We start from the raw sequence: 27,264 nt of genomic DNA on the forward strand, positions 1-27,264 counted from the left end.
AAAGAATCTAATTCCCTTTTTTAAAAATTGATATCATTATCATTATAAATATCATTACCGTTATCATTGTTATTACTAAAACAATTCTACTTCATTTTTCAATTTGTGTAATACTTAAAAACATTAAGCATCATCAGAATTGCTTATAAATAGTTTTGTTTGATTGTTCTTATATGCCAACCAAGCAATGGGAAAAGTAGTGTTTCAAAAAAGGAAACACTTTCAAAGTCGCCCAAGTCCACCACTCAAATGTGAAATTTGGGAGCCATTTTGATTATCTTTGTCACGTTATTGTCTCTGTCCAGCAGGACTCGAAATGACAATGTACAAAAACAACAAACATCATTTACTGTACGACTACACCTGGAGAACAACAACAATAATAATAATAACCATAGTCATAATAATAACAACAACATTTATAACAATGATAGTAACAAAAACATAACAAACACGATAATACATTAGTATTTGGAATGGGTGACATGTAATGAAACGTCACTGCCTTTCCATGGAGTAATATTGAAACTGGCTTTATTGTTGAGCCACTGGCTTTATTGTTGAGCCAAAATGGCTACTTTAATTCCATCCAACTTTGACTGCTTACTGAGACCAGGCTCTGTACCAAGGGCCTGTGCGATTTCAGATACATTTGTAAACTGGGTGGGGAAGCTCCTTTTTTTGTTTAGGATACAAACAGTCTTTGACCCTCTATGACAAGACCTTAGCCTTTCTCACTATGACTCAAGGAAGGAGGGGTGTACAATATACAACACCTTCACATCTACCCCTTCATCATCTCATTAGCGGCGAGGGTAGTGCCCATAGCATGCTCCTCGCATTACAACCACAACTATAAGACCATGGTGCTGGCGTGAGCACAGTGAGAGACTGGGGTTAGTGTCTTCTCTCCGTGGTAGGAGAAAAGGAAGAGAGAGCTGTTCGTTTATTTGTGTTCGGCCCTGGGTTTCATCATTAGAGCGAAACCAAAAATGAAAGCGCAAAGTAGCTGTATAAAGGTTTCAAATGTAATTCAGACAGCAGTTCAGCTGGAGTCGTCAAGTAGATGGGATGGAGATTTTAGGAGAGGAAGAATGAGAAGGGATAGAATGGAAGGAGGGACACATGGAGACGTGATAGTAGATTTATTGCAGATGGGGTGTCGATCACACGGAACGTTGATCACGATCATCATCTAATAATTCCCTTCCTCTGTGTTTTGTGTGGGGGCCTGTTCCTAATTTCAAACTCGCAGAGCTGTACATGTAAATAGATAACATACTTTTGTCTTTCCTGATTGACTCTCTCTCCTCCCTCCTCCCTGTCCATCTCCCTCTTTCTCGTCTTCTGGGCTGTATACGAACCAACCAACCAACCAAACCCCATGTCCAACAGCCCTTCCATTACCCCTTCTCTTTAAAAACCCCAACTCCTTTCAGCCTACTTTACTCACCCTCATCCCTACCCTTACCCTCCCAAACCCACTTTTCTTTCAATCTTTCAATTCATTCAGTCGCTCTCTCTCTTTCTGTCCCTCTGCATTCTTCATTCGTTCAGTTGGTCTCTAGACCTTGTCCAGTAGAGATCTCTGGCAGTAGAGGAGACGTCGTGGTGTCCCGTACTTCCTGAAGAACAGCAGGGCTCCCAGAGTGAGGACCACGCAGACCAATAGGAGGAGAGGGATCACCACGGCCACCGCCGTGGCCCCGCCTTCTCCCTCCTCCACCTCGATGATGATCACTTCCTCCTCGCCGTCCCGCTTCTTAGGCTCCTCCCCCGCGCAGCCCATCCATTCGCTGAGCACCGATTTGGGGTAGCCCGACTCCACCCTCATGTGCTGGTTGTTGAACTTCCAGTACTTGTTGGCTTTGTAGAAGTAGGTGTAGGCTGGAGAGAATGTTAGAAGAGAGGAAGGATGAAAGGTCCGATATAAATCTGATTAGAAACTGGGTGGTTCGAGCCCTGAATGCTGATTGGCTGACAGCCGTGGCATATCAAACTGTATACCGTGGGTACGAAATAAACCTCCTGTAACTACATTGGTAACCAGTTCATAATAGCAATAAGGTACCTTGGGGGCTTGTGATTATTGGCCAATATACCACGGCTCTGTCCAGACACTCCGCGTTGCATGGTGCATAAGATAAGCCCTTAGCTGTGCTATATTGGCCATATACCACACCACCGCAGGCCATTATTGCTTAATTATGATTACTTTCAGAAATTACAGTGTGTTGCTGTGGTCTATGATAGCCTCCTCTAATATCACAAAAGAACTGTCATTTTTATCCTTTTCGATTTATATAAATGCTCAATGGCACTCTAAAGAACATCCACTTTAACATGCACGCCTTGACACACTTACATCCTTCTTCGCTCATGATGGCAGCCTTAATGTTGTCGGGGACACCCTGCCATGTGTTGATGGGTTTGGGGTAGTCTCTGTCCACAGTCTGGGACTCTTCATTGAAACGGTAATACCTGACAGACAGAGAGAGGCAGGTTACGGAGAGGGACGGGAGAGAGAAAAACAACCAAAAGAAAGGAAGAAAGAAGAAGAGAGGGACCGGATAGCGGATGAATCTGCTTCTTTTTTTTTCAGATAGAAAGGTACACCGAAAAAAAATAAAGAAAGGAATGAAAGATGAAAGACAAGACTCACTTGGTCCCCCGGAAGTAGTATGTCTGTCCGGTGGGGGTGTAGAAGAGGGCAGCGTCCAGCTTGTCTTTGGGCAGCCCTGTGCCCAGCTCCTTCAGAGTCTTAGGGTAACCCTGCTCCATACTGGACTCTGTGAACACCCAGTACTTGTCACCTGGGGCGAGGGAGAGGGAGGGAAGGAGGAGGGGAGAGAAAATCTATAAGCACACAGATCTGAAAAGGATATACAAACAAAACAATAAACGACTACCAGTAGCTGGAATGGGCTTATCAATGACAATGCAAAACCATCATGCGAAAAACTGAAAAAGACATTGCCAATTGAAGTGAACCTACCCTTGAAAAATACAAATTTGCCATCGTTCCTCTCGTAGGCAGCGTTGATGTTTGGTGGCAGTCCCTTCCAGAAGTGACCGATGGGCATGGGGTAACCCTGGAGCACCTTGTTGTTCCGCACACGCCACAGCCACTTATCCTTCACCGGAAAGACAGAGTGTTTACAGAGTGCAGTACATACACACACACATAGGTTCGGTAGTTGAGTGACTTGATGTGCCATTCAGTCCTTCTCAGTAGGTGTAAGTGCATTTACAGTGTATTCGGAAAGTATTCCGACCCCTTGACTTTTTCCACATTTGGTACGTTACAGCCTTATTCTAAAATGTATCAAATGGATTTTTCCCCCCATCAGTCTACACACAATACCCCATAATGACAAAGTGAACAAAGGTTCTTTGAAATGTTAGCATAAAAACAGAAATACCTTATTTACATAAGTATTCAGACCCTTTGCTATGAGACTCGAAATTGAGCTCAGGTTCATCCTATTTCCATTGGTCATCCTTGAGATGTTTCTACAACTTGATTGGAGTCCACCTGTGGTAAATTCAATTGATTGGACATGATTTGGAAAGGCACACACCTGTCTATATAAGGTCCCACAGTTGACAGTGCATGTCAGAGCAAAAACCAAGCCATGAGGTTGAAGGAATTGTCCATAGAGCTCCAAGAAAGGATTGTGTCGAGACACAGAAATGGGGAATTGTACCAAAACATTTCTGCAGCGTTGAAGGTCCCTAAGACCATAGTGGCCTCCATCACTCTTAAATGGAAGAAGTTTGGAACCACCAAGACACTTCCTAGAGCTGGCCGCCCAGCCAAACAGAGTCAGGGAGATGACCAAGAACCCGATGGTCACTCTGACAGAGCCCCAGAGTTCCTCTGTGGCGATGGGAGAACCTTCCAGAAGGATAAACATCTCTGCAGCACTGAAGAGTGGCCAGACAGAAGCAACTCCTCAGTAAAAGGCACATAACAGCCCCCTTGGAGATTGCCAGAAGGTACCTAAAGACTCTCAGACCATGAGAAACAAGATTCTCTGGTGTCATGAAACCAAGATTGAACTCTTTGGCCTGGATGCCAAGCGTCACGTCTGGAGGAAACCTGGCACCATTCCTACGGTGAAGCATGGTGGTGGCAGCATCATGCTGTGAGATGTTTTTCAGTGGCAGGGACTGGGAGTCTAGTCATGATCCAGGGAAAGATGAACGGCGCAAAGTACAGAGAGATTGTTAATGAAAATCTGCTCCAGAGCGCTCAGGACCTCAGCCTGGGGCAAAGGTTCACCTTCCAACAGGATAACGACCCTAAACACACAGCCAAGACAACGCAGGAGTGGCTTCGGGACAAGTCTCTGAATGTCCTTGAGTGGCCCTGCCAGACGCCAGACTTCAGCAACGCTTCAGCAACGCTCCCCATCCAACCTGACAGAGAGAATCTGCAGAGAAGAATGGGAGAAACTCCCCAAATACAGGTGTGCCAAGCTTGTAGCGTCATACCCAAGAAGACTTGATGCTGTAATCGCTGCCAAAGGCGGTTCAACAAAGTAAAGGGTCTGAATAAAAATACTGAACAAAATATGGAAAAAGTCAAAAGATCTGAATACTTTCCAAATGCACTATATGCCAATATGTGTGTATTTCTGTGCCATGTGTTTCGGTGTGGTTATGTGTTCGTTTATGTGTTCCATATTTACCTTAAAGACAAACATCTCCCCCCTGAGGATGGCGATGGTGTCGAAGTGTCCCTCACAGACATCTGGTCCGTGTCCGGGGTGGTCTGGTTTGGAGGGTCTGGTGGGGCGGGGGGGAGGGGGAGGAGCTCCGGACGACCCTGTGGTCGGACACAATCAAGACAAAATGAGGAAAGACGATAACCAGAGGTGGACTTGAGTGAGAACAGAGTTGACAAAATTAATGTGAAGTCCTTCTTTCTGTGAACTAGACAAGAACTTCCTGCAGTTCCATGTAAGAACCTTTTTCACGGAGGTTTCTACATGGAACCCAAAATAGTTATAGTTGGAACCAAAAAGTATTCTACCTGGAATAAAAAAGGGTTCTCCTATGGGGACAGCTGAAGAACCCTTTCAGAACCCTTTTTCTAAGAGTGTAGGAGTTTACCATAGACTGCCTGGATGCCGCGGCGATCGTCATCAGGCAGCTGGAAGTTCTCTGTGTCCATCCACTGATAGAATGGAGCCATGATGGCAGACGGGTCGTTGGAGTGTTCTAGACCCAGGGCATGACCCAACTCATGGACCGCAACCAGGAACACATCATTACCTACAGAGGTAGAGAGAGAGAGAGAGAGAGAGAGTAGAGCAAGAGGAGGAAGAAGGGAAAAGGTGGGAAGAGGGAAAATACCGTTTGAAAAGAGAGTAAAAGTAGCACGTTTACCAAACAAAGTACAGACGCGCCCTAACAGTACTGTGTAATTCAGATTGACTTAATTCCGACTTCCAGACAACCCAGTGAAAAACACTCAGGTGTCTATTTTCACTCGCTCCCACTCCCTGTACCTCCAGTTTAAGTCTCTACGCTTCTTCTCCCCCCCCTTCACTTCTCATCTCCTCTCTCCCCTGGTCTTGCCCCTCTTCCAGCTCTCACTCCTCTTTCTGATAATCTCTCACCTTCAGTGGAGGTTGGTGGGAGGAGCTATAGGAGGACGGGCTCATGGTGATGGCTGGAATGGGATAAATGGAACGGAGTCAAACGTGGTTTTCATGTGTTTGACACGTTCCATCGGTTCTGTTCCAGCCATTACCATGAGCCCATCCTCCTATAGCTCCTCCCACTAGCCTTCCCTGCTCACCTTCTCCCTCTTCCTCCCCCTCTCCCTCACTTTCCTCTTCCCCTCTCCTCCCCATTTCCCTTGTCTCTTACCCCCTTGGTCGGCGTAGCCGGTAGTCCAGGGCTCGGCGTTGTCAAAGTGCGTGTCACCCCCTATCCCGTTCCCGGGGAAGTACGCGTGGGCCAGGAAGCCGCCCTCGCCATCGAACGGCGTGCTGTCGCCGTGGAAACCCTCAGAGAACGAGAGCATGATGTCAGCGTACTTGTCGACCTTGTCCCTGATGTGGCTGTAAGGGATCTCACGGAAGCGGAGAGGGATGGCTGCCTCCCACACTTTAAACGCCCGGCGGATAGCCTCGTATGTGGCGTGTTCCCCAATCTTAGGGGTGTAGTTCTGTATGCTAGGTGAGGGAAAGGAAGGAAATAGCAGATTTGACGTTTTAAAGAATAAATATATAATAATATCTTCTGAAATGTGTATTGGTTGCGTTTGTGCAACCTTTGCTAGATGCAATCTCAATATGATCCCGTTTTGACTGATTAATATTCCTTTAGAGCTCTAGATCTAACAAGTTACTTGAGATAAATATTTTATTTATACTGTATGTGTAATTCTTATATGTGAAAAGTGAACTTTAAAGACTTAAGAGGAAGTTAGACTCACTGCGTACATATTAGCTGTGCTGTGTAGTCTTACCTGAAAGTGACTTCTTGTTTGTCCCACTTCAGCCCCTGTACGGCGTATCTCTTCCTCCTCAGGTTGCTCTTCAGCTCAGATCCAAACTTGTCTGGTACGCCACAACGCGGCCGCTTCATCGCCCTGGCAACAGCAAGACACACCCGTTTGTTACCTTTACCATGTTACAAACTGTACAATGTCTATATCTGAGTAAATCATTAGAGCATATGAATGGGTTTTGTACCACATCTGGGGTAATGACATCGCTTAAAGTGGGTTAGCTGTTCTGTATACAATTCTGAGGCTACAATTCTCACGGGTACTTTAAAAACAGCCGTCAGCATGAATCTTTATCAATACGTTATGCGCATAACGCTTAAATATTTGCATTCCTTGACTTTGTCCTGGTCACTCAGGACTCACTGTAGGGTGTTGGTGTCCATAGATCCGGTGACGGTGAGGCCGTAGAACTTCTGCATGGCTGTGATGGCCGTATTGATGGACTTGGGGGAGCGGATAGCCTGGGCCCGGACGTCCCCTGGAGGCAGGTAGCCATACTGCTGAAGCCACACCTGGGATAGAAAGAGGAGAGATGGGAGGGTAGAGACAGTTAGACCCGGGACAATTCAATGTCTTTGAAGATAATGGTAGAAAGGGACACACACACACACACACACACACACACACACACACACACACAGACACAGATAAACACACATCTATCTCTCTCTCCTCATCCCTCTCTCTCTTTCTCTCTGGATTTTCCCACCATATTCCATCAGCCAGAAACAACACAGAAACCGACCCAGGATGTCATTGTAAAGAATGTTTTGTGTGTACATGTGTGTCAATATCTGTGGGTGTGCCTGTTTGCCTACTTACAGTGCTTGTCTGAACGAGTGTGTGAGGGTGTGAGGGTGACAGAGAGATATTGAAAAAGATAGAACGAGAGAGATCTGGGTGGGTGGATGGGAGTTTTAGTATCCAGTGTTTGAATAAACCGATGCAAAGCTGACATTGAACCAAAACCGTGTTGTACCCAGGAACACACACTCCCTTCCTTACAACAGCAAACAGACAGAGATTGGCCAGACTGAACACACACACACACACACACACACACACTGAATTATACAAAAAACTATTCTTATTGCAAGAGTTACTGCAATGTAATTCCATTTAAACACATTAAAAACTTGCTCCTTAGCTTATGCTTGGCATTTTAAAAGGAAACTGTGACCTTGTTGTGGGATTGTAAAGAGAAATGACGGAAGAGAATCGAGCCAAATAAATCACAGTAGAACCATAACACTGATGTCATCTCAGACGTGGATCCCCAGAACTTCGTCTTTTCTCTCAGTCAGAACCACGGGGGCTCATAGAAAATAGACATGTGCTTTCTAGACCCTACATGCCTATGTAGAGGGAGAGAGGAGTGACATCTATACTTGTTACGGTGCGTGAATGAGGACCCAAAAGCGAATCAACTTAAACAGAGCTTCTTTAATTACCAAACATAGGTAGGCTCAGATGGACCGGCAGATTCCGACAGGACAGGACAAGGTTACAGCAAACATGACGACAGTCTGGTTCAGGCATGAATGACACAAACAAACAAGAATCCGACAAGGACAGGAGCAGAAACAGAGAGAGATATAGGGACCTAATCAGAGGGAAAAAGGGAACAGGTGGGGAACGGGGTGAATGGGTAGTTAGAGGAGACAAGGGACAGCTGGGGGAAAGCGGGGGAGAAAAGGTAACCTAACACGACCAGCAGAGGGAGACAGGGTGAAGGGAAAGGACAGAGACAAGACAACATGACAGTACATGACAGTACCCCCCCACTCACCGAGCGCCTCCTGGCGCACTCGAGGAGGAAACCTGGCGGCAACGGAGGAAATCATCAATCAGCGCACGGTCCAGCACGTCCCGAGAGGGAACCCAACTCCTCTCCTCAGGACCGTACCCCTCCCAGTCAACTAGGTACTGATGACCACGGCCCCGAGGACGCATGTCCAAGATTTTACGGACCCTGTAGATAGGTGCGCCCTCGACAAGGATGGGGGGGGGGGGGGGGGAAGACGAGCGGGGGCGCGAAGAACGGGCTTAACACAGGAGACATGGAAGACCGGGTGGACGCGACGAAGATATCGCGGAAGAAGAAGTCGCACTGCGACAGGATTAATGACCTGAGAGATACGGAATGGACCAATGAACCGCGGGGTCAACTTGCGAGAAGCCGTCTTAAGGGGAAGGTTCTGAGTGGAGAGCCAAACTCTCTGACCGCGACAATATCTAGGGCTCTTAGTTCTACGCTTATTAGCAGCTCTCACAGTCTGCGCCCTATAACGGCAAAGTGCAGACCTGACCCTCTTCCAGGTGCGCTCGCAACGTTGGACAAAAGCCTGAGCGGAGGGGACGCTGGACTCGGCGAACTGAGATGAGAACAACGGAGGCTGGTACCCGAGGCTACTCTGAAAAGGAGATAGCCCGGTCGCAGACGAAGGAAGCGAGTTGTGGGCGTATTCTGCCCAGGGGAGCTGTTCTGACCAAGACGCAGGGTTGCGAAAAGAAAGACTGCGTAAGATGCGACCAATAGTCTGATTGGCCCGTTCTGCTTGACCGTTAGACTGGGGGTGAAAGCCGGAAGAGAGACTGACGGAAGCCCCAATCAAACGGCAAAACTCCCTCCAAAATTGAGACGTGAATTGCGGACCTCTGTCCGAAACGACGTCTGACGGAAGGCCATCAATTCTGAAAACATTCTCGATGATGATTTGTGCCGTCTCTTTAGCAGAAGGAAGCTTAGCAAGGGGAATGAAATGAGCCGCCTTAGAGAACCTATCGACAACCGTAAGAATAACAGTCTTCCCCGCTGACGAAGGCAGTCCGGTGACAAAATCTAAGGCGATGTGAGACCACGGTCGAGAGGGAATAGGAAGCGGCCTGAGACGGCCGGCAGGAGGAGAGTTACCGGACTTAGTCTGCGCGCAGACCGAACAAGCAGCCACGAAACGACGCGTGTCATGCTCCCGGGTGGGCCACCAGAAACGCTGGCGAATGGAAGCAAGCGTACCCCGAACGCCAGGGTGGCCGGCTAACTTGGCAGAGTGAGCCCACTGAAGAACGGCCAGACGAGTAGGAACGGGAACGAAAAGAAGGTTCCTAGGACAAGCGCGCGGCGACGGAGTTTGAGTGAGTGCTTGCTTTACCTGCCTCTCAATTCCCCAGACAGTCAACCCGACAACACGCCCCTCAGGGAGAATCCCCTCGGGGTCAGTGGAGGCTACTGAAGAACTGAAGAGACGAGACAAAGCATCAGGCTTGGTGTTCTTAGAGCCCGGACGATAAGAAATCACGAACTCGAAACGAGCGAAAAACAGCGCCCAACGCGCCTGACGCGCATTAAGTCGTTTGGCAGAACGGATGTACTCAAGGTTCCTATGGTCAGTCCAAACGACAAAAGGAACGGTCGCCCCCTCCAACCACTGTCGCCATTCGCCTAGGGCTAACCGGATGGCGAGCAGTTCGCGGTTACCCACATCATAGTTACGTTCCGACGGCGACAGGCGATGAGAAAAATACGCGCATGGGTGGACCTTGTCGTCAGAGAGGGAGCGCTGAGAAAGGATGGCTCCCACTCCCACCTCTGACGCGTCAACCTCGACAACGAACTGTCTAGAGACGTCAGGTGTAACAAGGATAGGAGCGGATGTAAAACGATTCTTGAGGAGATCAAAAGCTCCCTGGGCGGAAACGGACCACTTAAAGCACGTCTTGACAGAAGTAAGGGCTGTGAGAGGAGCTGCCACCTGACCGAAATTACGGATGAAACGACGATAGAAGTTCGCGAAGCCGAGAAAGCGCTGCAGCTCGACGCGTGACTTAGGGACGGGCCAATCAATGACAGCTTGGACCTTAGCGGGATCCATCTTAATGCCTTCAGCGGAAATAACAGAACCGAGAAATGTGACGGAGGAGGCATGAAAAGTGCACTTCTCAGCCTTCACAAAAAGACAATTCTCTAAAAGGCGCTGGAGGACACGTCGAACGTGCTGAACATGAATCTGGAGTGACGGTGAAAAAATCAGGATATCGTCAAGGTAAACGAAAACAAAGATGTTCAGCATGTCTCTCAGGACATCATTGACTAATGCCTGAAAGACAGCTGGAGCGTTAGCGAGGCCGAAAGGAAGAACCCGGTATTCAAAGTGCCCTAACGGAGTGTTAAACGCAGTCTTCCACTCGTCCCCCTCCCTGATGCGCACGAGATGGTAAGCGTTACGAAGGTCCAACTTAGTGAAAAACCTGGCTCCCTGCAGGATCTCGAAGGCTGAAGACATAAGAGGAAGCGGATAACGATTCTTCACTGTTATGTCATTCAGCCCTCGATAATCTATGCAGGGGCGCAGAGACCCGTCCTTCTTCTTGACAAAAAAAAACCCCGCTCCGGCGGGAGAGGAGGAGGGGACTATGGTACCGGCGTCAAGAGCTACAGACAAATAATCTTCGAGAGCCTTACGTTCGGGAGCCGACAGAGAGTATAGTCTACCCCGGGGGGGGGTGGTTCCCGGAAGGAGATCAATACTACAATCATACGACCGGTGTGGAGGAAGAGAGGTGGCCCTGGACCGACTGAACACCGTGCGCAGATTGTGATATTCCTCCGGCACCCCTGTCAAATCACCAGGCTCCTCCTGTGAAGAAGAGACAGAGGAAACAGGAGGGATAGCAGACATTAAACATTTCACATGACAAGAGACGTTCCAGGAGAGGATAGAATTACTAGACCAATTAATGGAAGGATTATGACAAACTAGCCAGGGATGGCCCAAAACAACAGGTGTAAAAGGTGAACGAAAAATTAAAAAAGAAATGGTTTCACTATGATTACCAGAAACAGTGAGGGTTAAAGGTAGCGTCTCACGCTGAATCCTGGGGAGAGGACTACCATCCAGGGCGAACAAGGCCGTGGGCTCCTTTAACTGTCTGAGAGGAATGTCATGTTCCCGAGCCCAGGTCTCGTCCATAAAACAGCCCTCCGCCCCAGAGTCTATTAAGGCACTGCAGGAAGCTGACGAACCGGTCCAGCGTAGATGGACCGACAAGGTAGTGCAGGATCTTGAAGGAGAGACAGGAGTAGTAGCGCTCACCAGTAGCCCTCCGCTTACTGACGAGCTCTGGCCTTTTACTGGACATGAAGTGACAAAATGACCAGCGGAACCGCAATAGAGACAGAGGCGGTTGGTGATTCTCCGTTCCCTCTCCTCAGTCGAGATGCGGATACCTCCCAGCTGCATGGACTCAGCACCCGAGCCGGCAGAGGAAGATGGTAGTGATGCGGAGAGGGAGGCGACGGAGAGCGCGAGCTCCTTTCCACGAGCTCGGTGACGAAGATCAACCCGTCGCTCAATGCGAATAGCGAGTTCAATCAAGGAATCCACGCTGGAAGGAACCTCCCGGGAGAGAATCTCATCCTTTACCTCTGCGCGGAAACCCTCCAGAAGACGAGCGAGCAAGGCCGGCTCGTTCCAGCCACTGGAGACAGCAAGAGTGCGAAACTCAATAGAGTAGTCTGTTATGGATCGATTGCCTTGACATAGGGAAGACAGGGCCCTGGAAGCCTCCTCCCCAAAAACAGATCGATCAAAAACCCGTATCATCTCCTCCTTAAAGTCTTGATACTGGTTAGTACACTCAGCCCTTGCCTCCCAGATTGCCGTGCCCCACTCACGAGCCCGTCCAATAAGGAGAGATATGACGTAGGCGACACGAGCAGTGCTCCTGGAGTAAGTGTTGGGCTGGAGAGAAAACACAATATCACACTGGGTGAGGAACGAGCGGCATTCAGTGGGCTCCCCAGAGTAACACGGCGGGTTATTGATTCTGGGCTCCGGAGATTCGAAAGCCCTGGAAGTGGCCGGTGGATCGAGGCGGAGATGGTGAACCTGTTCTGTGAGGTTGGAGACTTGGGTGGCCAGGGTCTCAACGGCATGTCGAGCAGCAGACAATTCCTGCTTGTGTCTGCCTAGCATCGCTCCCTGGATCTCGACGGCTGAGTGGAGAGGATCCGAAGTCGCTGGGTCCATTCTTGGTCGGATTCTTCTGTTACGGTGCGTGAATGAGGACCCAAAAGCGAATCAACTTAAACAGAGCTTCTTTAATTACCAAACATAGGTAGGCTCAAATGGACCGGCAGATTCCGACAGGACAAGGTTACAGCAAACATGACGACAGTCTGGTTCAGGCATGAATGACACAAACAAACAAGAATTCAACTTGGACAGGAGCAGAAACAGAGAGAGATATAGGGACCTAATCAGAGGGAAAAAGGGAACAGGTGGGGAACGGGGTGAATGGGTAGTTAGAGGAGACAAGGGACAGCTGGGGGAAAGCGGGGGAGAAAAGGTAACCTAACACGACCAGCAGAGGGAGACAGGGTGAAGGGAAAGGACAGAGACAAGACAACATGACAGTACATGACAATACTAACAACATCTATGATTCATTTGACATGTTAGTGATTCAGCAGAGGCTCTTATCTTTTCCCCCAGTGGGCATCGAACCCACAACCATGCTCTACTAACTGAGCCACACGGGACCGCATCTGAGTAGTGGTAGTGAGGCTTTTAACCAGGTGAGATCATACTTAACCAGATGAAATATAGCTTAGCGACTATCCTGCGCCACTCCCAGAAAGTTGTAAGAAGGTTGTATGCAAAATAACCATAGGACGACCACGCTCTCACCAAAATGTAAGAAACATATGGTTCTCAGAACGTTATGCGTTAGCTGGGTATGGCGTTTCAGTCAAATGTCTGACCAAGAAGTGCTACACTTTCACATATCTCGCTCTCAAATACAAGAGCAGTCATGCAGAGCTGCTTAAGCCTCTGGCCTTAGTCTAAAGTTACAAACTGACTACATCAGTGCAACAGTCTCTCTATTAGAGAGAGCGAGCGAGAGAAAGAGAGAGAATGAGAGAGAGAGAGATGTCCTCAGACAAACATCAACCTAATGGAGATGATTCATTCTAGTCCGACATAATGTTATCAAACATCATGGACAAGTTTGTTTATGCGTGTGGGTGAGAGACAAGATGAGTGTGCGCGCGCACTTGTGTGTGTGTGCTGCACAGACAGGCAGTCAGTGAGTGTCTCAATCTTTTCCACAAATTCAGTCAGTGGAATTACAGAGAATTCTTCTGTAATCCCAGAAAAAACCCAACCCTCTCTCTAATTTATTCCATCTCTCTCTATCTCCTTTTCTCTTAAAACCCCCAACCATGTGTGTCTATATAATAGTATACATTTTACAGTTAGTTGGGTGAATATAGTCAGCCTTCCTCTTTCCTAGAATGTCTCTCTCTCATGTCGTTTTAGATGAGAGGTCTTTTTTAATATCGAGAAGAGTTGAATTTAAATGAGGGAGGAAAACGAGAGGAGAGTAAGAGAGTAAGAGTGAGGAAATGGCTGGCTTGTACCTGGGCAGAGATATTACCACACAGCCACAGCAGACAGGGTGAAAAACAAGGTTCAATTATAGGCTGCAGAGTGAGGTAAACTCTCCCTTTGCTCATGTCAGTACTGCAACCAGCCCCCTCTTTCAGCAAGACCTACACACTGTTTCAATCCATCTGGTCCCCACCTCCAACAACCTCTCTCCATGTCTGTATATCTAACTCCCTCCAAGCTCCCTCTCTCTCTCCACCCCCCCCCCCCCCCTCTCTCTCTCCATCTCTCTATCTGACTGCTCCTAGTGTGCGCTGTGGCTCCACTGTGGTGACGAGTCTGGCTCTGTGAAAACACTTTCAGCTCAGTCAGGATGAAAAGTTTCCCCCACAACGAGAAGACTCTCTCCTCTCGCTCTCCTTCTCTCAGTCTGCCTCTCTCTCATTTCTCTCTCAGTCTGCCTCGCTCTCCTTCTCTCTCAGTCTGTCTCTCTCTCATTTCTCTCTCAGTCTGCCTCACTCTCCTTCTCTCTCAGTCTGCCTCTCTCTCATTTCTCTCTCAGTCTGCCTCGCTCTCCTTCTCTCTCAGTCTGCCTCTCTCTCATTTCTCTCTCAGTCTGCCTCGCTCTCCTTCTCTCTCAGTCTGTCTCTCTCTCATTTCTCTCCCTCTCTAGCTTGGTCTCCTCTCTCCACCGCTTGTCCCCCACCCTCTGCTCTTCCCCCTCTCTCTTTCTATCTCCCAAAGCCTCACATCCCCTCTGACATCGCCAGCTATCCCATCATGCAACTCTCCTCTGGAACTCCCAGCAGCAGTTCCAGTCAAAGGTTCTATTTAGTAGGGCTTCTACGTCGCTTATTGCCAGCCTTGGGGTAACTACAAACCCATGTGTGTGTGGTCATAGCCTAGGGTCATGTAACTGCGATTTTAGTAAACAGACGCAAGTCCCTATAAGTTACGCAATTTGCAGCGATTCATATATTCTAAGGAAATGTGACCCGCAAAATAAAATAACGAGTAGATTGATGACAAATATAGATCCGGTCCAACAGACACTCATGAAAGTATTAGACACCCGGAGGACAAAGTAGCCTGATAATATACTAGTACCTACTGTATACTACCTACGGTATACTCCCTACTGTATACTACCAATGAAGTGAAACTTTGATGGGGGTGCCCCCCCCCATTTTTTTTTGCAGTTTTTCGCTAATTTCCTGCAATTCTACAAAACGTTCCATAAGGTGGAGGCAAATGTTTGACCATCAGTTATTATATTAAAAATGGCAATGGGCCCAAGCCCAGTTGGTAATTTGACCATGCTTACTGCAAGTTTAGATAGCTGGCCGCTAGACTAACTTACCAATATATACCATAAGTGTCACGTCCTGACCTTAGTTCCTTGTGTATGTCTCTGTTTTAGTTTGGTCAGGGCGTGAGTTGGGGTGGGCATTCTAGGTTTGTATTTCTAGGTTTTGTATTTCTGTGTTTGGCCTGGTATGGTTCCCAATCAGAGGCAGCTGTCGATCGTTGTCACTGATTAAGAACCATACTTAGGCAGCCTGTTTTTCCATTATGGGTTGTGGGTAGTTGTTTTCTGTCTGTGTTTTCCATACAGAACTGTTTCGTTTTTAAAATGTATTTCTCTTGTTCTTTTGTATTCTGTTTTCAGTTTATTAAATATATTATGGACACTTACCACGCTGCGCATTGGTCTGATATTTCATACTCCTCATCAGAGGAGGAAGAAAACCATTACAGAACTACCCACCAAGAAAGGACCAAGCAGCGTGGTAACCAGGAGCAGAGGGTTCTGGACTCCTGGACTTAAGAGGAGATATTGGACGGTAAGGGACCCTGGGCACAGGCTGGGGAATATCGACGCCCCAAGGAAGAACTGGAGGCAGCGAAATCTGAGCGGCGGCGATATGAGGACCTGAGCTAACTCCCTGTGCTTACCGGAAGAAGCGCAGTACTGGTCAGGCACCGTGTTATGCGGTCAAGCGCACGGTGTCGCCAGTATGCGCTCATAGCCCGGTGCGCTATAGACCAGCTCCCCGCAAGTGCCATGCGAGAGTGGGCATCCAGCCAGGGCGTATTGTGCCGGCTCAGCGTGTTTGGTCTCCAGTACGCCATTTCGGCCCAGGGTATCCTGCGCCGGCTCTGCGTGCTGTGTCTCCGGGGCGCTGGGAGGGTGCAGTGCGCCCTATGCCTGCGCTCCGCCCATGCCGGGCGAATGTGGGCATTGAGCCTAAGGGAGAGGTGCAAGTGGTATGCACCAGATCTCCAGTGCTCACCCACAGCCCAGTTCAACCTGTGCCTGCACTGGAGGGTCCGGGCTAAAGTGGTCATCCAGCCTGGAGGAGTGGTGCCAAGGCTGCGCACCAGAGCTCCAGTGCTCCCCCACAGCCCGGTCCATCCGGTGCCTCCTCCACGCACCAGGCCTCCTGTAAGTCTCCCCAGCCTGGTGGGTCCTCACACACCAGGCTGTCTCTCCGTCTCCTCCCTGCAGGTTCTCCCGCCTGTCCGGCGCTGCCAGAGTCTCCCGCCTGTCCGGCGCTGCCAGAGTCTCCCGCCTGTCCGGCGCTGCCAGAGTCTCCCTCCTGTCCGGCGCTGCCAGAGTCTCCCGCCTGTCCGGTGCTGCCAGAGTCTCCCGCTTATTCAAAGGCGCCAATCCAAAGGCGCCACTTTGGAGAGTCTCCCGCTGCTCCAAAGGCGCCACTTAAGTGGGCCAAGACTATGGTGGAGTGGGGTCCACGTCCCGCGCCAGAGCCACCATCGCGGACAGATGCCCACCCAGACCCTCCCCTATTGGTTTTGCGGCCGGAGTCCGCACCTTTGGGGGGGGGTACTGTCACGTCCTGACCTTAGTTTTTTTTCTATGTCTCTATTTTAGTTTGGTCAGGGCGTGAGTTGGGGTGGGCATTCTATGTGTTCGATGTTTTTGTATTTCTGTGTTTGGCCTGGTATGGTTCCCAATCAGAGGCAGCTGTTTATCGTTGTCTCTGATTGAGAACCATACTTCGGCAGCCTGTTTTCCCACTATGATTGGTGGGTAGTTGTTTTCTGTCTTTGTATTAGTTACCAGACGGAACTGTTTCAGTTGTTCTTTTTGTTTACTTTGTATTGTAGTGTTCAGTTCAGTTTAATAAAATGACGAACACTTACCACGCTGCATATTGGTCCGATCCTTCCTACTCCTCCTCAGAAGAGGAGGAAAACCGTTACAATAAGGTGTTTAAGCAAGAAGCAATTCTGCCAAGCGTGAAGATACTGCAGATATTTGGGTTTCAAGCAAACTGAAAAGAGCTGTCTTCAGCCCTCTCAGTCCACATGTCTTTTATAGTGGATCTGGTTTTCTTTAGGCAGCGGAATTAGTGGCATCTTTTCCCGACTCTCTTTTTTAATAGTTCACTGATGCTGAGAGAGAGAGAGAGAGAGAGAGAGAGAAGAAAAAACGTAGAAAAGGAAAATAAAATGTTCATTTGGATTGATGTATGGAACGACAATGAAGGAAAGTGAGAAAGAAATGGGGGATAAAGATGTAAAAAAATAAAAAATAAGAAAAGAGTCAGAAAATAGGGGACAGGAGTATTAAAGTTTAATTTTATATTGAGGGAGACGGAGTTGACTGAGTCAGTTATTCCCCTTCAGACGGTGCCAACGGAAAAAACAGACACCAGAGTTTGGTCGTAAGCGGCTCAGTCTAAGAGACACATTAGCCTCCCTGGCCTCCTAGTGTGGCGTCCCACTTATCTGACCCATTTCAACCCGAACCGGGGCTACACGCTAATGCTAACTAACTAAATTACTTTTACTGTATATACACGCTTAATACAATGTAGAATACCTGAGTTCTAGGCTAAAGGAGCGACCATTTATAACATAATAATACACTTGGCTACTCTTAAGCCTACCCCTCAAGTGGCCAAGTATGGCCGAGTCAACACTGGACGCTAGCTTGCACATGGCTCCAGTCTACACAACTACACTCAACCAAACCGTAGGTGTCCTATGCATATTGTTAAAGCCTATCAGTTTATTAGCCTCAATTTCCTAACCTGGGTTCATATCGGGATGTAACGATTCACCGATACACATCGGTCCCTGATTAAATAGTTTAAGATATGAGTGCATAGGTCCGGGGGCCCCAAACCGATCATGCATTGGTAAGAAAATCCATTCAAACATTACGAATCGGCGGTTTACAATTCTTTCTACCTTCCGAAAATACCTCTCATCTTTAGTGACAACTGCGTCCTCTCCTTCAGAGAGCAGAACTAAGCATGTAATTATGTTGACAGTCATTGATCTACAGGTCACTTTGCATACCAAACCACCCCAGGCAATATCAGTAATCTAGTCAAACTGCTTGATGTGCGCAGTTTGCTACATGCTGATCGGGGGGCTTACATTAGATTTGATTTTGATTGTTCAGGTTCACCATCGGCAATAGTTTTGGTAGTTTTGCTTGAAACAATCAGTATATGTGGTCATTTTTAGACATACAGGGTAAAGTTGATAATTTCATGACGAGGGCAGCCAATCACCTTTGCTACCTGCACAGCATGGTCGAACATCTTCTACCTGCACTGCACGATCAAACTATTTCTACCTGCACTGCATAGTCAAACATCTTCTACCTGCACTGCATAGTCAAACATCTTCTACCTGCACTGCATAGTCAAACATCTTCTACCTGCACTGCATAGTCAAACATCTTCTACCTGCACTGCATAGTCAAACATCCTCTACCTGCACTGCATGGTCCATCAACTTCCAAACAGTCTAAACCTGTGGTTCCCAAACTTTTTATAGTCCTGTACCCCTTCAAACATTCAACCTCCAGCTGCGTACCCCCTCTAGCACCAGGGTCAGCGCACTCTCAAATTATGTTTTTTTGCCATCATTGTAAGCCTGTCACACACACACACTAAACAATACATTTATTAAACATAAGAATGAGTGTGAGTTTTTGTCACAACCCGGCTGGTAATAGGGCACAAATAATAATAATAATCAATCATTTTTCTCTTTATTTAACCATCTTACATATAAAACATTATTTGTTCATCAACAATTGTGAATAATTCATCACAGGTTAATGAGAAGGGTGTGCTTGAAAGGATGCACATAACTCTGCAATGTTGGGTTGTATTGGAGTCTCAGTCTTTTTCTACACACAGTCTGTGCCTGTATTTAGTTTTCATGCTAGTGAGGGCTGAGAACACTCTCACATAGGTACGTGGTTGCAAAGGGCATCAGTGTCTTAACAGCGTGATTTGCTAAGGCAGGATACTCTCAGCGCGGCCCAATCCAGAAATCTGGCAGTGGCTTCTGATTAAATTCAATCTTCACAGAACCGCTTGTTGCAATATCGATGAGGCTCTCTTGTTCAGATATCGGACTGGAGGCAGGGCATGAAAGTGATAACGAATCCAGCTGTTTGTGTCATCTGTTTTGGGAAAGTACCTGCGTAATTGCGCACCCAACTCACTCAGGTGCTTTGCTATATCACATTTGACATTGTTCGTAAGCTTGAGTTAATTTGCACAAAAAACAATACAATGATGGAAAGACCTGTGTGTTGTCCTTGTTAATGCAGACAGAGAAGAGCTCCAACTTCTTAATCATAGCCTCAATTTTGTCCCGCAAATTGAATATAGTTGCGAAGAGTCCCTGTAATCCTAGATTAGGATGATTCAGGTGAGAAAAAACATCACCCAGAATAGGCCAGTCGTGTGAGAAACTCGTCATCATGCATCTGGTCAGACTCGTGAAAATTATGGTCAGTAAAGAAAACTTTAAGCTCGTCTCTCAATTAAAAAAAGCATGTCAATACTTTGCCCCTTGATAACCAGCGCACTTCTGTATGTTACCATTTTCACTGTAGTGTCCAAAACATCTTTCAAGCAGTCAGACTTTCCCTTGGTAGCAAGAGCCTCTCGGTAGATGCTGCAGTGTACCCAAATGGCGTCGGGAGCAACTGCTTTAATGCGCATTGTCTCCCTGTCATGGCTTTTGAGCCATCAGTATAGATACCAACACATCTTGACCACCAAAGTCCATTTGATGTCACAAAGCTGTCCAGTACTTTAAAAATATCCTCTCATGTTGTCCTGGTTTCCAGTGGTTTGCAGAAGAGGATCTCTTCCTTAATTGACCCCCATAAACGTAACAGATATATACCAGGAGCTGTGCCAGGCCTGCCACATCTGTCAACTCATCCAGCTGTAACTCATATAATTCTCTGGCTTGTATGCGAAGCAGTAATTGTTTCAAAACATCTCCTGCCATGTCACTGATGCGTTGTGAAATAGTGTTGTTTGCTGAAAAACTCCTGTGGATTATTTCTCAAATTGCCATGTTTTGTTTCTCAATGTCTGCGCAAGAGTGAAGATTTCATCGAGTTGTGAGATAGTACTTTTGCACATATAACACACAGTGGCTGAGGAAAGGCACTACTCCCAATAAGTGAACCCCAAATCAATGTAGTTCTCATCATATTTGCACCTCTTCGATGGTCCAACGTCCCTGTCTGTTGTTCGGTGCTTTCCTGGGTAAGGGGGCAGTAGCTCTTCGGCTGCATCAAATTTAAAACTGTCAGTGTCCATGCTAGCTGGGCTAAGAGCAAATGTAGAATGACTGATGCTAGCATTGGATGTGCTCGTGGAAGCAGAACAACTTGTCGTCAACAGGTGCAGGTGTAGTACTGCTGGTAGTAGCAGCACTACCAGTAGAGTTGGTATGTGTCTCTATGGACGCAGGCCTTACTTTTTTAACCATTTATCAATTTTCGAGGGAACAGAATGAGCAGCAGCTACGTTTAGCTACATACGGACCGTTAGTGGAATTCCTGCGAGAGAGTAACGGTTAATGTGATTGGATGTTAATTATTTGACTAGGCTACCTGTATTTGACATTGTGTTGTTATTTCAGTGAACACTAGAAGGTTTAATTTTATTTTTAGCAGTGAAAACGAGGCTACTCGGACGAGAAAAAAAACTCACCCAAAATGTATAGCCCCATTGGAAAATATAAATGTTTGAAAATGTGTTTTAAAATGTGAAGAAAAAAATTAAATAATAATAATTTTTTTACATAAAAATAAATTATTTGGCGTACCCCCGACGGCATTGCAAGTACCGCTGGGGGTACGCGTACCACAGTTTGGGAGTACCTGGACTAAACCATTTGATTATAAGACAGGGGTTACACAAAGTTGTGCTATATATTCATTGGCTTTGTCATAGCTATTTTTTAAAGATAAATATTAATATTTTAATATAGCTTTAACACTTTTAACCTGCACAAATTAATTAGTGGGTGATGGGGGGTGGTAGATTCCCAGTTTCCGTTATGGCTCAGCTCAGGTGCCTATACACCACATAGACATAATTTACACACACGCACACACACACACACACCAATACACACCTAAGAGAGGCCCTGCTCATGAGCTCCATCAGCAACAGATTATAATTTATCATGGAAAATGACTGTGTTTATGCATCGAATCGCATCGATTCATACCGAATTGCTTCAAACTAAAACATATTGTTCTTGTATCATATTGGAGCCCGTGTATATAGATACATATCAAATTGTTTTGAAAGGGAAAGTTGCAGATCCCTTAATCATCTGGGCCACGAAGGCTAAATTCTATGTCTACTGTTATACAAATAATGGGTTCTAGGACGAAAACTGCCGGGATAGCACTTGAGGGGAATGGATAAACACACCATCTCTCCATAGACATCCGTCGGTTGGTTTGTTTTCCCTGTGGCAGATAGATTAACTGAATATTTTCCTGCCTGAAAATGTTTAAGTGACAGCGAGCACTTGTAGAACAGCACGCGCCAGCACTTTTCCAACAGGGTGCTTCAACCATACAAAAACAACCCAGACAAACCATAGAAATATAATCAATAGAGCAGACATTCCCATTCAAGTGAATGCTCTGTGATGGATGGATCGGCAACAATATTGAGTATACAGATCATAGAAATAGAACTATTCATATTATTTCTATGCTACCCACACTGTCCATTTTTAAAAATGTATTTAAACTTTATTTAACTAGGCAAGTCAGTTAAGAACAAATTCTTATTTACAATGACTGTCTAGGAACAGTGGGTTAACTACCTTGTTCAGGGGCAGAATTTTTACCTTGTCAGCTCGGAGATTCAATCTAGCAACCTTCCGGTTACTGGGTCAACACTCTAACCACTAGGCTACATGCCGCCCCAAATTACTGTGGTCTGAGCATGTATCCCCGTTCTAGTATTTATATTTCTATGGGCCTAACCCATTTGGGATTGGACCCCTGGCATGACCTCTTCCCTGTGATCCCGAGACACGCTAGTCACCTTGCCTCCAGATGTCTGCTGTTATCGTGTTTGAAAAAAACTTCAAGGACTTCCAGATTCAGACATATGTTGCGGAGATCTGTGAAATGGATCGTCTCATTTTCATTCCTTTCCACTTGCATTGGCTAAGATAAAGTCCAACCAGCAATTTTATAAAAGTGAGACACGGTGTTATTGTAAATAAAAGTGAATAAAATGAAGTAAAAGGAGGTTTTTTTTCTTGGATTTATAGTATGTGCACAAAGTAATGTACATATAGAGAGTAAAGAGGTATTTTGCGATGTATAGCTCTTTTTTGTTACTATCCCATTTCAAAAAGCGCAGCCCGATCTTAAGAGAAGCCTATGACTGTGAATATTTGCTAAGACATTCTCCTCACTCATCACAGCTTTAAGTTAAATTGTAGGCTTAGCCTCCCTGGCCTATCAAGTTGGACTCCGTGGGCAGTGACTTAATACTAAATCACTGAAAGGAATGTCCGAAAATTCTACTCCTACTGAATTCGGTGCTTTCATACCGTAAATCGGATTTTGTCAGCATAAAAATCAACCTCCCATCCTCTCAACTCAACCCTATTCATTACTTAGCCTATTCGTCACTCTCGTGCTCTGTTCTTTTATCCCTCCCACACAACAGACATCGTATTCATCACAGTTTACCGTTACATACAGTGTACTACACACAGGTGATGTAAACCAGAAACCGTTCATTAGTGATAATCCCATCTTCCATCATGGCTGCTATGGGCAGAGTAGGTAGAAGTTGCCCTCGACTGCTGTTCCAGGGTCAGATATTTCCATCTTGCTTATGGCATTCCTTGGGATTTGGGGTTGGGTAATCTGCCGACTCCAGTACGAGCATGGGCAAATTTGATGGGACTTCGGGTGGCATTATGGGTAGGATTTGGAATGGGTAAACGGAGCCTAGATCTGTCATGGACCCAGCATCAACATCTGCAGTCTTATTGTGACACTGTGTATGCTTTATTACCGTCTCAGTGGTGTGTGTGCACTTATTACACTATTATCACAGGGTTATAGATGTTGTATTGATTGGTCCACTAAACTGTGGCCTCGTAAATGGACAGTCTCCCAGGCATTTCTAACTGACAGTGCAACCAGTGGTTGACCATGTCTCGCTGACTGCATAAAGAATAGGGTGCCATTTCAGACGTCCATCATGTCTGGCTGACTCAGACACCAGCTGTTTGTGGTCACTGAGTCAGGACCTGAGTTCCTCCAAGCATCCTGTCTTTCTTAATAAGAACAACCTCTATGGGTAGGCTAGGAGAAATGCATGGAGAAATGCATGAAATGCATGAAAGACTAGGAGAAATGCATGAGCACCATTGGATACCTTTGACTTGGCCATTGGCTATTGCAGTCATGGCTACTGTTGGTTATTCTTGATGGTTTTGGATGTATCCAAAAGCACACTGTGATGGGTAGATAGAGAGATCTGTAATTCCTGAAGAACAGATCTAGAATTACCCCAGGCCAGAGGCATCATGTCACCTAATCATTTTGAAGGGACACCATGACACAATATAGTGTGACAAAATATAGTGTTTGTTTAGGCTACACTTTAGTAGTGTCCCATCAGTTACAATGGGTATGATGCCTCTGTTGCTCCAGACAGTCTTCATGTCCAGTTTGCTAAAAGAGAGAACAGCTTCCTCTCCAGTCTCTAGTCTCTCTCTACCATAACTCAGTACAGATGAAAACCATTACCCCCCCCCCCCCCCCCACCCCCCCCCGCCCACACACCCACACAAACACACCACAGCCCCCAGTTTCTTAGAACAAAGCAGCTGACTTGAATTTTCACAACTCTGTTCTCCCCCAACGCTTTTACCCCTCCTAACTTCTTTCTCTTTTAAACCACAAAATCTGAGTCATGTTATTTTTCTGACTATTATTTGCATTTTCATCTCTTTTTCAGACTCTACTGAAATGTTCACTGGTTTTAACCTTGCCTTTCAATTGCCCTCAACTGAAAGATCATGCCACCCCATCATGAAAGATCAAGAGAAATAAAATAGTGCCAATTATGAAGACTGGTACAGAAAGAAATGTAGACACAGTTGGCAATAACACATAGTAGTTGATATATACCCCCACCCTTCTCGTATAAACCTTAAGCAATGTCTGTCTTATTATACTTTTAAATAGTTTTTAAATAGTTTCTGAGTTTATGCATGTTGTCATAATGATTTACCTCTGCTTTTACTTCGTTTTCCGTTGAAACAACTCCAAAGAACAGTCCGCACGTCAGCGTCAGGAGCTGGATCACCTTCTCAAGCCGGGGTAACATTCCTCTATATGTACGAGTTACCCAAAAAGGAAGAGATATAGAGAACCTCACAACGGGATTGCTTCTATTGGTTTTCCACGTTATCAATTATAATCCGTCGGGATGATCTTTAAAAAACAAAATAATATGCCACTAATCTGCCCTCATGGATACTTTCTTGCCACACTTCAAGTTCTACACAACAAATCCTTTGTGGTAGAAAAAAATAATTAAATACATGTAAAAAATATATATAATCTTACAAATCTGTTCAAAAACTCAAATCCAGATGTTGGTGGGAAAAATCGCTGCAATCTCAGCGCTTCATAGTTCCTCTCTCTTTTGTCCCCCCAAATGATTTTCTTTATTTCCCTCTATTTTGACATCGCTCTCTGACGTGTGGACGTGGTTGTGCTAGCTAGTCAGAACTAGGAAACTCGGAAATGTCCGACTTGCTGATTCGTTGATCGCGGCACGTGTATAACTACAACCAGTTAGCAAATCTGACATTTCCAAGTTTCCTAGTTCCAACTAGTTGTGGAACGCGACAAGAGTCCTTCAACAGATAGACAATAGAGAGAGAGAGAGAGAGACGAACTATTTGCACATAGTTACAACACTGCATAACATGACATTTGAAAGGTCTCTATTCCTTTGGAAATTTTGTGAGTGTAATGTTTACTGTATATTTTTGAATGTTTATTTCAGTTTAATTTTTTAATTTTAATTTTTTACCTTTATTTAACTAGGCAAGTCAGTTAAGAACAAATTCTTATTTACATTGACAGCCTACACGCTGGGCCAATTGTGCGCCGCCCAGGTTGTGATACAGCCTGGATTATGATTTTAGGGTTGTGATACTTGCTTTGGCAATGTAAACATATGTTTCCCATGCCAATAAAGGCCATTGAATTGAATTGAGAGAGAGAGTTCCTCCATCTCCACCCAATCCATCCAATCCACCTTTCCAGAAACAAGTTTCTCACCGTTTCCGCTTGTTATAGAAACCCCTCAGCCCCCAGCTGTGCCCTGGACACCATATGTGAATTGATTTCCCCCCATCTATCTTCAGAGCTCGTACTGTTAGGTGACCTAAACTGGGAAATGATTAACACCCCGGCCGTCCTACAATCTAAGATAGATGCCCTCAATCTCACACAAATGATCAATGAACCTACCAGGTACAACCCAAAATCCGCAAACATGGGCACCCTCATAGATATCATCCTGACCAACCTGCCCTCTAAATACACCTCTGCTGTCTTCAACCAGAAACTCAGCGATCACTGCCTCATTGCCTGCATCCGTAATGGGTCTGCGGTCGAACACCCCTCATCACTGTCAAACGCTCCCTAAAACACTTCAGCGAGCAGGCCTTTCTAATCGACCTGGCCCGGGTATCCTGGAAGGATATTGACCTCATCCCGTCAGTAGAGGATGCTTGGTTATTCTTTTAAAGTGCTTTCTTCACCATCTTAAATACAGTGGGGCAAAAAAGTATTTAGTCAGCCACCAATTGTGCAAGTTCTCCCACTTAAAAAGATGAGAGAGGCCTGTAATTTTCATCATAGGTACACTTCAACTATGACAGACAAAATGAGAAAAAAATCCAGAAAATCACATTGTAGGATTTTTAATGAATTTATTTGCAAATTATGGTGGTAAATAAGTATTTGGTCAATAACAGAAGTTTATCTCAATACTTTGTTATATACCCTTTGTTGGCAATGACAGAGGTCAAACGTTTTCTGTAAGTCTTCACAAGGTTTTCACACACTGTTGCTGGTATTTTGGCCCATTCCTCCATGCAGATCTCCTCTAGAGCAGTGATGTTTTGGGGCTGTTGCTGGGCAACACGGACTTTCAACTCCCTCCAAAGATTTTCTATGGGGTTGAGCTCTGGAGACTGGCTAGGCCACTCCAGGACTTTGAAATGCTTCTTACGAAGCCACCCCTTCGTTGCCCGGGCGGTGTGTTTTGGATCATTGTCATGCTGAAAGACCCAGCCACGTTTCATCTTCAATGCCCTTGCTGATGGAAGGAGGTTTTCACTCAAAATCTCACGATACATGGCCCCATTCATTCTTTCCTTTACACGGATCAGTCGTCCTGGTCCCTTTGCAGAAAAACAGCCCCAAAGCATGATGTTTCCACCCCCATGCTTCACAGTAGGTATGGTGTTCTTTGGATGCAACTCAGCATTCTTTGTCCTCCAAACACGACGAGTTGAGTTTTTACCAAAAAGTTATATTTTGGTTTCATCTGACCATATAACATTCTCCCAATCTTCTTCTGGATCACCCAAATGCTCTCTAGCAAACTTCAGACGGGCCTGGACATGTACTGGCTTAAGCAGGGGGACACGTCTGGCACTGCAGGATTTGAGTCCCTGGCGGCGTAGTGTGTTACTGATGGTAGGCTTTGTTACTTTGGTCCCAGCTCTCTGCAGGTCATTCACTAGGTCCCCCCGTGTGGTTCTGGGATTTTTGCTCACCGTTCTTGTGATCATTTTGACCCCACGGGGTGAGATCTTGCGTGGAGCCCCAGATCGAGGGAGATTATCAGTGGTCTTGTATGTCTTCCATTTCCTAATAATTGCTCCCACAGTTGATTTCTTCAAACCAAGCTGCTTACCTATTGCAGATTCAGTCTTCCCAGCCTGGTGCAGGTCTACAATTTTGTTTCTGGT

General features: G+C 46.2%; 1 protein-coding gene across 1 annotated transcript; it reads right to left on the bottom strand.

The window, feature by feature from the left end:
- Positions 1–213: 213 nt before the first annotated feature.
- On the bottom strand, positions 214–25,014 carry mmp14a (matrix metallopeptidase 14a (membrane-inserted)). The gene is made up of 10 exons (XM_036957906.1): positions 24,501–25,014; positions 6,890–7,038; positions 6,485–6,607; positions 5,881–6,188; positions 5,119–5,280; positions 4,695–4,831; positions 2,996–3,134; positions 2,663–2,813; positions 2,366–2,481; positions 214–1,887 (listed from the first exon to the last, which is right to left on the bottom strand). The coding sequence occupies exons 1-10, from the start codon at positions 24,594–24,596 to the stop codon at positions 1,565–1,567; spliced, it is 1,704 nt and encodes a 567-aa protein (XP_036813801.1). The 5' UTR covers positions 24,597–25,014; the 3' UTR covers positions 214–1,564.
- Positions 25,015–27,264: the final 2,250 nt, after the last annotated feature.

The sequence above is a fragment of the Oncorhynchus mykiss genome, chromosome 21 (genome assembly GCF_013265735.2).
Source record: "Oncorhynchus mykiss isolate Arlee chromosome 21, USDA_OmykA_1.1, whole genome shotgun sequence".
NCBI classification, from domain to species: Eukaryota; Metazoa; Chordata; class Actinopteri; order Salmoniformes; family Salmonidae; genus Oncorhynchus; species Oncorhynchus mykiss.

Bases quoted from the DNA above. Each gene is read 5' to 3' on its own strand.
- mmp14a (XM_036957906.1), bottom strand. From the start codon at position 24,596: ATGTTACCCCGGCTTGAGAAGGTGATCCAGCTCCTGACGCTGACGTGC. The intron at 7,039-24,500 runs GTAAATCATTAT...TTTCTATCCCAG, and splicing joins AAAACGAAGTAAAAGCAGAG to GTGTGGCTTCAGCAGTATGG. The intron at 1,888-2,365 runs GTAAGTGTGTCA...CATTCTCTCCAG, and splicing joins CATCATGAGCGAAGAAGGAT to CCTACACCTACTTCTACAAA.